Here is a 13,020-nt window from a genome sequence, read left to right on the forward strand (position 1 = left end):
TATTATTCCCCACCTCTAAGTCTCTCAGAGGGTAGGAAACTGTCTGCAAATCTTCCTGGGCCCAGTTAGCCGTCCTACCTTCAGACTCACTTAAGAGCCCTTACACTGTAATCTAGGTCACCCTCCCCCTCAACCTCCCCAAGACACATGGACACACACAGAGGTCAGCAGAGTGGCCTCAGACACAGAAAAATGTTTAATTCTCCTGCGGCGGAGGGTCCCGGCTCCGGTAGGGAGGGGGATTTGGTTTTGGATTTTGTTCATGTGGGGATTTATTTGGGGGTTAAGAGGAAGGAATAGGGGAGAGTCTGGTCCTTCCAGTGGGACCTGCCCGGGAGAATGTGTACTGGGGAGATATAATCTGGAGAGACAAGGAGGCGGGACGCAATACGGGAGTTCAGAGGGAGAAGAGATGACGGGACAGAGAAATAAGAGACAAACAGGGAAGGACGTAAGACAGAGACGACAGAGGGCGCGACAGAGACAAACGAAGGGAACAGAGAAAGGGGCACCCCAAGCCAGACCCGACGGGACCAGGGAATTGAATGGGGTGGGGGTGGGGGCTTTGGAGGCCTCCGCGGGACAGAATAGGATCTAGTCCAGCCAGATACAAGAAATGGGTCCCTCGCCCCTGCCCCGGGTCCCGGGCGGGGGGAGGGGTCTCGTGTCTCAGTGCTGCAGTGTCGGGGGGCCCTGCCCCTCCCCGCGCTTCGCTGTGTAAGGCACCGGCTCCAGCGAGGTCCGCGAGCGCGCGGGGGGAGGGGCAGGAGGGGGGCTTAAAGTCCGTGGGGGAGAGGAGCTCGGCGGCCCACCCTCAAACCCCCCTAAGCGCGGGGGCGTGACTTCGAGCCGCAGCCCAGGCCGCCCACCCCCTCCAGGGAGGAGAAGGGCACGCCTCCCCTGCAGTCCGACGTCTTTGCTCGGAGCTTTGTCCCCCGAGTCCTGCCCCGGCGTCCGGGCGGCTGGGCGTTTGTCCGCGGCACCCAGGCGTCCCGTCGCCCGCCAGCCGCTCACACGGTACTCTCCAGCATCCACTCGGTGCTGGTAAAGGCCAAGCGCGCCCTGGCGGCGCCCAGCCCCAGGTCTCCGTCCTCCCCGGCCGCGCCCCCTCCGGCCCCGTCCAGGTGCGGCGTGGACCGGTGGCGCTTTGTCCGCCGGGCGCGGCGCGGGTAACTGTGGCTCTGGAAGAGCGCCCCGTAGTCCCCGTCAAACGAATAGCGCTGCTGCGGTCTCGGCCGGGCCGGGGCTCCCCCAGGAACCAGAGCTAAAGTGGGGGGCGCCGAAGCCAGCGGTCCCAGGGCCCCAGAACGGCTCCTCCGAGGGCCAGCCGCGGCCCGGGACTCCTCCCCGGAGGTTTCCTCGGACGGCAGCAGGCACAGCGAGGTGGCTGAGCCGCCCAGGGAGCGTCCAAGGACCGCCTCCGGTTCCGCGGAAGCCGTGTCGGCCGCCACGGCCTTTGCCTCGACGGCCACCGCCGCAGCCGGAGCTGGCACCTCGCGCAGCGCCTCGTAGCGGTCTTGCGCCGGCGGGGGCGGGGCTTGCGTTGCGCCTGCGCCTGCGCCGTTGGTCTGAGAGCACACGTGGCTGACCCGCGGAGGCGACCTGGAGGTGCCCTTGACTCGGCGGCCATCCCCATCGCCGTAGACCTTGTAGCGGATCATGAGCAGAACTATGAAAACGAGGACGGAGGCGACAATGACACCCCCGATGGCGATGATCATGGTGCCGCCCAAGAAATGGGCCCTCAGTGGGCGGCAGGGCGCGGGGTCCCCCGCCGTGGTAAACTGCACGCAGCCCACCACTCGGGTGGCGGGCAGCGCCGTGGCCCCATCGTCGTAGACGGCCAGCACGCACAGGTCGTAGGCGCGGCCCGCTGCCAGATCATTCACCAGGAAGGTCTGGCTGGTGGATGGGATCATCCTGCGGGAGGGGGCGGGATCAGCGCGGGGTTAGCTCCACTCTGAACCGCGATGCTTCAGTTGCATGTCCCACCCGGGGGGACCAAACGATACATCCCTACCAGTGTCTCACCCTCTACTGGGACAACAGCAGCCATTCAAGCAACAAATTCTCACCCTCTCAGGGCCTTTGATACAGCCCATGCCCCTTATCTGCATGCCCCACCCTCAGACCCACCCCCTGTCCGTGTCTCATCACCTACTAGGATAATTTTAGCCATTCATCTACCCTCATCTACATATCCTGGCCCCTGCCAGGGAGGAATGCTACAGTTTTTATGCCCTGCCCTCAAGGGGCATGCTCCCTAGCAGTGTCTCATTCCTACCAGGACAAATGCCATTCAAGCATTCTTATCTACATATTCCCACCTTTAAGGGGATGGATGCTACAGGCCACGCCCCCTTACCTGCATGCCCCACCCTCACTCAAGTGGACAGTGAGGTCACCTCACACCCCGTCTTACTCCTACTGGGGCAATGGATGCTCTTCTAGTTCCTCTCTTCTACACATTCTTGTCCTTTCGGGGAAACCATGATACAGACCACTCCCCCTCATCTGTACATCCTTGGGTATACACATCTCGTAGCTGCATCTATCTTCTGGGACAATTTCCAAGCCCCTCAACTACATATTTCCACCTACTAAGGGGCCAGGGCTAAAGGCCACTTCCCTTCTGATTGACAGGTGCCTTCCAAGCCACACCCCACAACGGTCCACTGGAGATGGTTCCCCTACTGTGCCTAGGACCATGTCCACTCTTTGCATGTCCCGCACGTGTCCAGGTAATAAAGGCAACCACTCTGTGCATGCCCTGCCCCTATACTGCCTGAAGTCACTAAAGCATGCCCCCCCCGGTAAGTTTCATCCATAATTGGGGCAAATGTAGCCAAGAAAGCATGCTCCTTTCTTGCTATGGGCCCCTGCCCTCAAATGAGCAGCAGTGTAGAGAAGTGGTTAAGCTGACAAAGTCTGAGAGCCATGATGCCAGGGTTTGAGTTCTCTTCTGCTCCTTGCTAGCTCTGTGACCTCAGGCAAGTTTCTTAACCTCTCTGTGTCTCATTTCCCCCAAATGGGGGTATTAACAATTCCTACTCCATAGAGATGGCGTGAAGTATGATGAGTTAACATAGCCAAAGCCTGGCACTTAATAATTTCACTAACAGCTTGCGCCCCACACGATGCTGGCCAGTAACCCTTGCTGTGGCTCACACTCTCCTGCCAGCTGTGCCCCTCCGCATCTATAAGGCCATTCCCACTAGGCCTTGCCCCTCTTCTGTTGGCACATCCCTTTCATGTCCAGCCTCGGCTAACCTGGGACTGCCACATCCACATAGGTTTGCATGCACTCAATCTCGCAAGCTCTCCTCTCCCACAAAGCTCTTAGTGGGTCACCAGAGACAAGAACCGCCTCTTCACCTGCGTGGGGACTACGCTGCAGGAGCGCCACCTCCTCTAAAGGCCATGCCCCCATCTCCACAGGCCACCTTCTGGTCCTGAAACCCACCTCAGTTCCTCCACCTCCAGAAGGTTCCACCCACCACCAAGAGCCATCCTCCCACCGAAAGACTTCAGGTAAGGCCCTCACCACCTCATAAAGGCCAACTACCTCTCTGACTCTCCCCCTGCCTGCCATTTCACAGACCAGTGGCCCCCCCCAACCCCATCCAACCTTGGGCCCCTGGCTCTAAGGCTTCCTCTTCCTCTCATCATCCCTTCTCAAAGAGCCTTGGATTCTTTTTGCTCCTTCCCCCAAAATAACCAGTTGCTAGGGACTCCCCCCTTTCCAAGGACAGAGGCTGGCTCCTTAAGAAAGCTTGAGCCCATGTGTCTCTAATTGGCTGTAAGACCCAAGCAAGCAGCAGAGCAGGCTTCTGGTTGGTTGTCACCTCCGCCCATGGCGGCAGTGAGGAAGTTAACCCCTGCAGTGCTGTAGCACAGGGGCCTGCAATGGGGGACGGAGGATTGGAACTGTGGCCCTACAGGGAATGGAAGAGTCCCAGGGTCTGTTGCCCAGCTGGAGACAGAGGGCCACCAACGTCGGCATACATGCAGGGTCTGGGGACCTGTAAACCTCCCTCCACTCCATCATGTAGTGACCATGGGTTAGAGAGAGAAGGAAAAGAGAAAGAGAGAGGTGGAGAATCACAGAAACGAAGAGCTGTTTACAGAAATGTATTATCCATCTCCCCTAATCCCTGCCTGGCAAACAGTAGGTGCTCGATAAACATGTGTTCAGTGTAAAAAGGGCAGAATTAGGTGTTAGAAGGGTAAGAACTGGAATCCTGGCTCTGCCTCTTTCTGTGTGACCTTGAGCAAGTGACTTCCCCCAACTGAGCCTCACTTTCCCCTGTCTGTAAAATGGGAGGGGGATCATGGCTGCCTCACAGCGGAGTTGGGAAGGTCGAATGGAGTAGAATCCTTGGTAGCACGTTAGAAAAGTTTTTGTTTTGTTCATTTGTTTGCCCTAATGTTTGTAAGACTGGGCCAGTGTTTGATCCTTCTCAGTAGGCCCGGGCCCAGCATGGAAACTGGCATGCAGTAGGCATTTATTCAGTGTTTGGTGACCAGATTCAAAAAGAGAGGAAAATGAGGATGACAGAGACAAGAAAAAAGGAAGGCATCTACTCATTCAACCAACAATGGGAAAATGCCTACTGTGTGCCAGGACCGTGGCCAAGAGAACACTGGGCAAGGTGAAGATGGAGCCCAAGAGGCAGACTTCTCAGTGCAGGTCTGAGCACCCCCAAGATCTGAGGTTGCCCACGGGTGGGGAAATGGCTCCACCCGCTCTGGCGCCCCCAAGTGAAGTCAAACACAGGATTAAGCATTCAGTGGGCACTCTACAGTGTGTCCAAGGGAGGCAGAGCCAGGATGAAGGAGAGACGTCCACAGAGTCCACAACCACCTTTCAAACTCTCCCACTGTGTGCCAGGTCTGTGGCCGTGAGCCACACTCAAAAACTACCCAGCTGGAGAGGCAACGCAAGGCCAAGGCTGTTAATTCATCGTGTACTGCCTCCTCCCTCTGGGCTGTGAGCTCCCTGAGGGCAGGGACTGCTCTCTTGGTCTCCCTGTGTCCCCTGCACCCAGCTCAGGGCCTAGCAGAGAGCAGGGGCTTAGTGCCTCATGAGGGCAGGAGGGAGAGAAGGTACAGACAGAGACATGGCGAGAACAAGAGAAAATCAGATGATGGGGGAAAGTAACTCTTTAACATCTGTCTACACCACACGTGTCTGTCCTCACTGGGGCGATGGCTTCTAACCCAATGGATGGTGGAAATAATTTGTATTTATATCTTTTTCTCATACTTTTCTGTCTCTATAATGTACCCAATGCATTGATACAGTAGCACTGGTATATAATTTCCAAATACAAATGTAACTGTAAATATATATGTGTGAGTATATTTCATGCTCTAGAATGTTTAACTGCCAAGGTAGACAATCAGACACCTTTGGCGAGCAGTGGCGTAGACCGTGAGCCCCAGGAGGGCAGGGATCATGCTGGGTGCACTCACAGTTATAACCCCAGTGCCCAGCCCCGGTCTGGCTCACGTGGGTGCTAAACGAAGATATGCAAAATGTGTGAGACACAAAGACCGTGAGACAGAAAGAGAGAGAGAAGGAAATATGGCAAATGAGAGCCGGAGACCACTCTACATACCCATCTAGAACCCCAGCGGAGCGAGAAGGCCTAGTGAGCCGGCAGATGGGAGGGAGGGCCCCTGGGGTGGGAGGAGGTCCTGGGACTGCAGCACCCACCTGTAGACAAGGGAGTCATCTGCGGAGCTGTTGTACTGGACCTGGTACATGCGGATGCCAGGCACGGGCCTCTGGGCTGGCCAGCGGATGAGCACGGAGCTGGAGGTGAGCTCGGCAGCCACAAGCCGGCGCTCAGCCCCAGATTCATTGGCACCAGGTCGGCCAGGTGTGGCGATGTCCGAGGAGCCAGGCTCGGTGAGAGGTGGTGGGGCGGCCGGTGGGGGCGCCATCAGAGGCAGAGGCACCACGCACACCTCCACCGGTGCCGTGGCTTCCCCGGCGGCGTTGGAGGCTATACAAGTGAACGTGCCACTGTCCCGCAAGGTGGTGATGGTTACATCCAGTGTCCCATCCCCCCGGACCCGGGTCCGGCTCGAGTTCCCCAGCAACCGCCCATCAGGTGCCACCCAATGCACTACCGGCTCAGGGTCACCCACAGCGCGGCACCGCAGGCTGACCGCCTGGCCCTCCACCACCAGGGCCCGGCCGCCTGCCTGCCGAGTGATCAACGGAGGTTCACACAGGAACTCCTCCTCGGGGATGGACCAGAAGTAGCGGTCGGTGAGGTGCTCAGGGGTGGCGCACGTCTCCAGGTCATCCTCCCTCGTCAGCCGCCGCAGCCAGAGCAGCTCGCAGTTGCAGTGCAGGGGGTTGCCGCCGAAGCTGACCGTGAGCGGCGTGGGTGGCTTTGGCCCGGGGCCTTGGGACCTCAGGAAGAGCCCGTCAGGGGGCAGTTTATGCAGGCGGTTGGAGGTCATGTCCAGGCGAACCAGTTTGTGAAGCTGCACGAAGGTACCTTCGGCGATGTGGTCGATCAGGTTGTGGTCCAGCGTGAGGGTGTTCAGGTTCACCATCTGGCCTACGGCCTCCCACGGCAGGGCCTCCAAGTTGTTGTAGGACAGATCCAGGTCCTCCACGGTGGAGAGAAAGGCGTCGAAGGCGGCCGACTCCACCCGGCGGATCTGGTTATTGCTGAGGATCAGGTGGCGGAGGTTGCCCAAGCCACGGAGCTGGTCGCCCCGGACCTCCGCCAAGCGGTTGCTGTCGAGGTGCAGGGCGCGGAGGGCGCGGAGGTCCGCAAAGGCGCCGGCCGCCACCTGGCCGATGGTGTTCCGGGAGAGGGTGAGGTGCACCAGGCTGGTCATGTTAGCGAAGTCTCGGCGGCGGACGGCCGCGATGAAGTTGTCGGTGAGCCGCAGCTCCACCACGCGCCGGTCGATGGCCGGAGGCACAAAGAGCAAGCCGGTCTTGGCGCACAGCATGGTCAGCGTGGGCGCCACGTTCTGGCAGATGCAGCGGCCGGGGCAGGGCTGGCCTCGAGATGCCCCCGCCCAGAGAAGCAGCAGAAAGGGCAGGGCAGCAGGCGGCAGCGAGAGGAGCGCCGAGGAGAAGGGGCCCGGAGCCATGGTGCAGGGGGAAGACGGGAGGAGTGGGAGGTGAGATCTGCAAGGAAGGAGAAGGGTCACCCAGGCGTAGGGCTTGACCACCAGCCTGGCCACCCTGGGATTTCCTGCTAGGAGTCCAACCCAGATCCCTCCCTTCCTGACAAGCGGGTCCTTTAGAACAGTGACAAGACTGATCATCAGCTGGCATGCACTTGTTAATAGGTAACAGTATTTCCATTGCTGCTTGGTAAATTACCACTGCCCCGCCTCTGAGGGTCCTACCCACCTCTGCCCTTCTTCTAGGAGCTCCCAGACCTCTTATAATCTCACAACCAGAGGGACGTCATCTGGCCCAGCCTGTGTCTTCCACTACCCATGATGTATTTTGAAAAATCACTGCTGACTAGGGCTTAAAGGCATGGATTTCAAAGCCATACTCCCTGGGTTCAAATTCCAGCTCTGACACTTACTAGCTGTGTGACCTCGGGCAAGTGTCTGAACCTCTCTGAATCTCGGTTTCTTCATCTGTAAAATGGAGATAAAAACAGGCCTTACCTCTGTGAGGATTAAATGGATTAATGAGCATGGTATACTCAGAACAGTGCCCAGCACATAAAATGTGTTCAATACATGTAAGTGGATAATTATTATTATTATCATCGTGTCCAATATGTGCCAGAGATAGAAATGTGCACTATTATTAAGAGCAAGGGCTTTAGATCAAATAGACTCAGGTTCAAGTCCTGGCTTCCCCAGCTTGCTAGCTCTGTGACCCCAAACCAATGATTTTCCCTAACTAGGCCATAATTTCCTGATTTGTAAAATGGTCTGATAATTGTACTGTCTTCATTGGGTTGCTGCAAGAGTTCAGTGAACTCATTCATAGGGGTCACTGAGCATCGGGCCTGGCACACAGTAAGTATTCAGTAAATATTAAGGGTAATACCCCCCCCCACAACCTCTGGCTGTAGCAGAGGGGTTCTGAAGGTGGGAGAGGCTGAGAAAAACACATCAGTCTCCCTGCTCAGTCTTGAGAAGTCTTTCTCTGAGGCTGGTTTCATCCTGGGCTCTGCTGAGCTCCCACACAGGGGGCAGGCTTTCATGCTCACATTAATGGGCACAACACAAGGCCCCATATATGCCTACACACACACACACACTCACACACACACACACACACACACACACACACACACACTCACACACACAAAATCAGGCTGTGCCTCTGCTCCAGGCAAAACCTTCCGGCAGGGATTCCCCCTGCGGCAGCTGCAGCCCACGACATGTCAACTCCATCACAACACAGGGTGGGTGGGGGGTGAAGAGAAAAGGATGGGAAGGGGGGGGTCCCTGAAACTGTTTTCACCCCACCCCATGCCCCAGTCCCTGCTGGCCCACCTCCCAGGAATCTGCATTTGGGGCCTGTGACCTGATGTGGCCTTGATCCTTCGGCCCATGGGGAGGGGGGCTGTGGACACAGAGAAGGGACCAAGAGACAGAGACGAGGGGGAGGGAGAGATGGACTCACAGTTAGAGAGAGACAGATTCAGAGAGAGAGACAAAGAGATAACAAGAGAAAGAATCTGAAAGAAAGGTGAAGAGACAGTAAGACTGAAGCAAAGAGAGCCAGAAAAACTGGATGGAGGAGACATACACAGAAAAGAGAGACTGAGACACAGAGATGGAGAGGGTGAGAGACAGGAAGAGAAAGTAAGAGTGTTATAGAGACAGATAAAGACGGGAAGAAAGAGAGAGACTGAGGGAGACGGTGATGGGGCTGAAGAGAGAAAAAGGCAAAGTCAGGGTATCCCACCATCTCTGAGGCCCCCCACTAATTTGTCTTGCACTCCCTCCAGGACACTGCTCTACAATGGACAGAAAACCCTGGCCTGGGAGGTGGCGCTCCCAAGGTAGGAGGCCCAGCTCTGTACCTGCTTGGCAGTAGGGTCTCTAGGGCTCAGAACCACAATCTATGCAACGGGAAGTCCCACAGCTTGGGTGGGACTCAAGTTGAAACTGTAATAATAACACTGAAAATAGCTAACATTCATCGAGAGGCAGTGCAGCCTTGCCGGACAGAATGTGGCCCCAACCTTTCCAGGTTCACACCCCCAATTCCCTGCTGTGCGACTTTAATCAGGTGACTTCCTCTCTTTGTGCCTCAGTGTGTTCGTCTGTAAAACAAGGAGGACAGCGCCTGCTATAATCACAGGATTATCGTGAGGATTAGATGAGATGATACACTGCAACATGCTTAGAGTAGCTGCTGACAGAGTAAACACTATATAAACGTTAGCTGTTATTAGCGTTAAATTATCGTTTTCTCTGGCTTTTTCTCAGCCACCAGCAGGTCTGAGTATCAGGAGATTTTCCCACGTACATGCACATACACACACACAATGGTAAACTATATCCACGCCACTCTCCAAATGCAGGGTCCTATCACGTCAGGAAGCTCTTTTGGATCCTTTACCGATATGTGGAAACTTCCCTTTTCCGACCACTTGACTCATCCTGAAAGGGGATGCCTCCAGGTCTGAGGCCACCACCTACCACCCATGCCATGGTTCTTTCGAGCCCTTACCCAAACACGATGTTCCTGACCTTGTCCCTACACCCCAGCCTGGGGGGCACCTGGTCCCTGCCATACCCGCCACTGAAATCCATACAAGGCAGTGTTCCAGGCCTCCAGTTGGCTCAGAACAAGCCCAGTCACTCCACATCTCTCTCCCCAGCCTGTGGGACCCCCACTCACCTCTCTTCAGGGAATCAGGGCCTGGGCCAGTACCTGCAAAGGAACAAAACCACACCGTTAACATTCTTCTGGCTCCTCTCCGGAGACCTGCCTCAGAGACCATCTCAGCCAAGGAAGTCCCTGGTGTGATCACTCTCTCAGCTCTCCTGCTACAGATTCTGCATAGTCTCAGGTGGACCCAGGAAGTCATCTCTGGAAACCAAGGAGTCTGGGCCTAAGACTGTTCACCCTCCAAAACCCAAGAGTCTAGGACTTTTGTCCTTTGTCCTCTGGGGGCTCAAGAGGCTAAGAACCCCACCCTCCCCTTCCCTCAGATTCAAGAGTCCAGGTCTCAGTTCCTTCCTTTCTCAAGACACAGGACTCTGGCCCCCCAGCCCTCTTCTCCTTCAAACCCAGGATTCTAGGCTCCCAGCCTCCTCCTTCCAGAATCCACATCCCAGTCCCCCAACTTCAAAGACCTGAACAGTACCAGGAGCTGGGGGAGGACCAGAGATTCTCATCTGCACCATCACACCACTGTCACACCAACATGTGTGGACATGCCAAAACCCACATGGGCCCACAACCCACGACTCTCCATCTGGATTTCCATGGACACAGCAGCATGATCTGTGTGCCCCCTGCCCTCAACAGGCTCTTGGTCCAGGATGTGGGCACACTTGTATCCATGGATCCCAGCATACCACAGGTCATGCCACATGGGCCCCAATTCACTGGGCCCATAAGTGGGGTCAGCCTTGTGTCAAGGACACAGGCACATGTGCGCATATCATCCTGAATATATGTATTTGAACATACACAACCCCACCCCCAGAGACCAACGTGAACACAAAAATGGACTCACAGTATAGACACATACCCTCAAGGTTGACACACCGACACACAACCACACATACAATATTGCCTTTTCCCTTGTACACTCACCCACAGATGCACACACACAACAGTGAAACCCACGTGTCCCCAGGTGCGTGCACCTATAACCGATCTACCCTTGCACACTCACCAACACACAGGGGCACACACATATAACAGATGCTCACTCGCACAAAGATACACAGGTGCATGCTCTTAAATGCCCAAACACACTCATGCAACTTCACATATCCCCATGATGCACAGTCACAAAGCTGATACATTACTACACCAACAGATGCACAAATGCACACACTCGCGAATACACACCTCACACACATACACAGAACCACAACGTGCACAGACACTTACAAGGCTGATACATACTCAAACAAGCACACAGGTACAGAAAGATCCACCTTTGCACAGACACTCCCAGGTGTTCACTCATAACATGCCCACACAACTGCCCTGTGAGGGATTTACACACTTACAAATACACACAAAATATTGAACCACAGTGGCACAGTCAACAGATAAGCAGAGAATCCCAGTCACACACAGTCATGGACACACATGCCTCCCAGCCCTGAGGCACCCCCGCCCCACCTACTTCCCAGGCCAAAGAAATCCTAACATCCCTCCTTCCCAGCACGACCCCTCCCCAGCCAGGTCAGAGTTCAGCAGGTCGAATCTCAGAGGGTTGGGGGCCTGAGTCGTAGAGCATTGGTCCAAGGCAATCCTCCCACCAGCAGCCCAAAGGTCCCTCAGCCTGGCTATCTGGATGCAGGCAACTCCGGCCCCATCTGCGGAGATCTGGCCGGTGAGGGAGGGGGGTGGGATGGGTGTGGGAAAGGGCCGGGTCTGCGTCCCTCCCCTAGGGCCCATCTGTCCATCCCTCGGCCTCTCATCCCTCCATCTGTCCACCTACCGGCTGCCCATCCCCCCCACCCAGCCACCGGGAAGGGGAAGACATGGCCGTCTCCCCCAAGGACCGCCGAGGACCCCCCCCCCCGGAGTTGACATGGACCGAGGAAGCGGCAAACTCCCCTCCCCCAAACCCACAGAGAGGCCTGGTCCCACGAGGCGCTGAGCCCCAGCCCCCCGCCGGGAACCTGACATGGACGCACAGACACACACCCTCGGAGACATACAACCCGCAGACACACACACACACACACACACACACACACACGCACAAATGGACACCCAAGCGGGCACACCCGGCTACACAGATCCTGGGATGGACATCCAACCCGGACACAAACACCCAACGCAGCTAGCCGCGCGAAGACACTAGCTGGGGGGGGGGGGGGGTAGGGTGGGGGACCCACACCTGGGCACACAACCCACGCACACACACCTGCACACAGCCCCTCCGATGGGCGCGCGACAGCCCCCCAGACACACAGCAGGAGGGGCAGTCACCCGGGGGGACACACACGCACGGCAGGACACAGCACCTCGGCTCGACACCCGGCACACACCCGGATGGCCACACAAGCAGGGCGCCGCACACGCCGGCGCCGGGCACACAGAGGGCCGCGCGAGCGCACGCCGGGCCCGCCGCAGCGCCGCGGACACACACTCACACGCTCGCACGCTCACACCGGCGCTCACACCGGCGCCCCCGCCCGCCGCCTCCCTGGCCGCTGCGGGCCGCGCTCACCCAGTCAAGGGGGGCCCCGGGCCCGGCCCCGCCGCCGCTGCCTCGCTCCGCGCCATGGTGGGGGGAGGGCCGGGGGAGGGGGCGCGGTGCCGCGGTGCCGCCTCCCTCCCGCCTCCCGCCTCCCTCCCGAGCCGCCGCCGAGCTCCGCCCTCCGCACCGCCCGCCGCCGGAGCCCCGCCGCCGCCACCACCGCAAGCGGGGAGGGGACGCCGACCGGAGGGGCCGGGCGGGGCGGCTGCACGCCCCCGCCCCCCGCCCCTGGGCCAGCTGCAGACCCCTCTCCCCTGCGGAGCTGCCGGCCTGCCCCAACCCTCCCCAGCCCCACCTCCAGCCCTGCCGGCTTCCCGGGAGACCACCAGACCACGCCCCGAGTGGCATGGGGAACCCTTGAAGCCCCAGTGGAGACCTCGGATCGTGTCCCAATGCCCAGGGGGACTCCAGATCATGCCTTACCTCCTTTGAGAACCCAGACCATGTTCCTCAGCCACCCAGGACCACAAATCATGTCCTACTCTCCTTGGTGACCTCAGACTCTGCCCCAAACCCATCAGGGACCTTAGTCTGTACCCCCAAATCTAAGGGGACCCCAGACCACATCCCAGCATCCAAGGGGATCCACAGCACCCCCATCAGGGAC

The 13,020-nt window shown here is 57.7% G+C and overlaps 1 protein-coding gene across 9 annotated transcripts; it reads right to left on the minus strand.

Moving 5' to 3' along the window:
* Positions 1–177: 177 nt before the first annotated feature.
* Positions 178–12,414, minus strand: LRFN1 (leucine rich repeat and fibronectin type III domain containing 1). 9 transcript variants are annotated; one of them, XM_029211315.1, is made up of 5 exons: positions 12,384–12,414; positions 9,860–9,892; positions 7,575–7,629; positions 5,720–7,162; positions 178–1,920 (listed from the first exon to the last, which is right to left on the minus strand). In XM_029211315.1, exons 4-5 carry the CDS (start codon positions 7,123–7,125, stop codon positions 1,011–1,013), a joined length of 2,316 nt encoding a protein of 771 aa, XP_029067148.1. In that variant the 5' UTR covers positions 7,126–7,162; positions 7,575–7,629; positions 9,860–9,892; positions 12,384–12,414; the 3' UTR covers positions 178–1,010. The 9 variants fall into 9 exon arrangements, with proteins under 9 accessions (XP_029067148.1, XP_029067158.1, XP_029067119.1 ...); XM_029211325.1 differs by lacking the exon at positions 12,384–12,414 and adding an exon at positions 9,198–9,278 and having other exon boundaries at positions 9,860–11,558; XM_029211286.1 differs by lacking the exon at positions 12,384–12,414 and adding an exon at positions 9,198–9,278 and having other exon boundaries at positions 5,720–7,629; positions 9,860–11,558.
* Between the last annotated feature and the right edge of the window lie 606 nt (positions 12,415–13,020).

Source organism: Monodon monoceros, unplaced genomic scaffold, assembly GCF_005190385.1.
Source record: "Monodon monoceros isolate NGI ecotype Baffin Bay Population unplaced genomic scaffold, NGI_Narwhal_1 Super_Scaffold_10, whole genome shotgun sequence".
Lineage (NCBI taxonomy): Eukaryota > Metazoa > Chordata > Mammalia > Artiodactyla > Monodontidae > Monodon > Monodon monoceros.

Coding starts and splice junctions, on each gene's coding strand:
- LRFN1 (XM_029211277.1), bottom strand. CDS start 7,302: ATGATCAGTCTTGTCACTGTTCTAAAGGACCCGCTTGTCAGGAAGGGA. Junction 1,921..5,719: donor GATGACTCCCTTGTCTACAG/GTGGGTGCTGCA, acceptor CCCCTCCCGCAG/GATGATCCCATCCACCAGCC.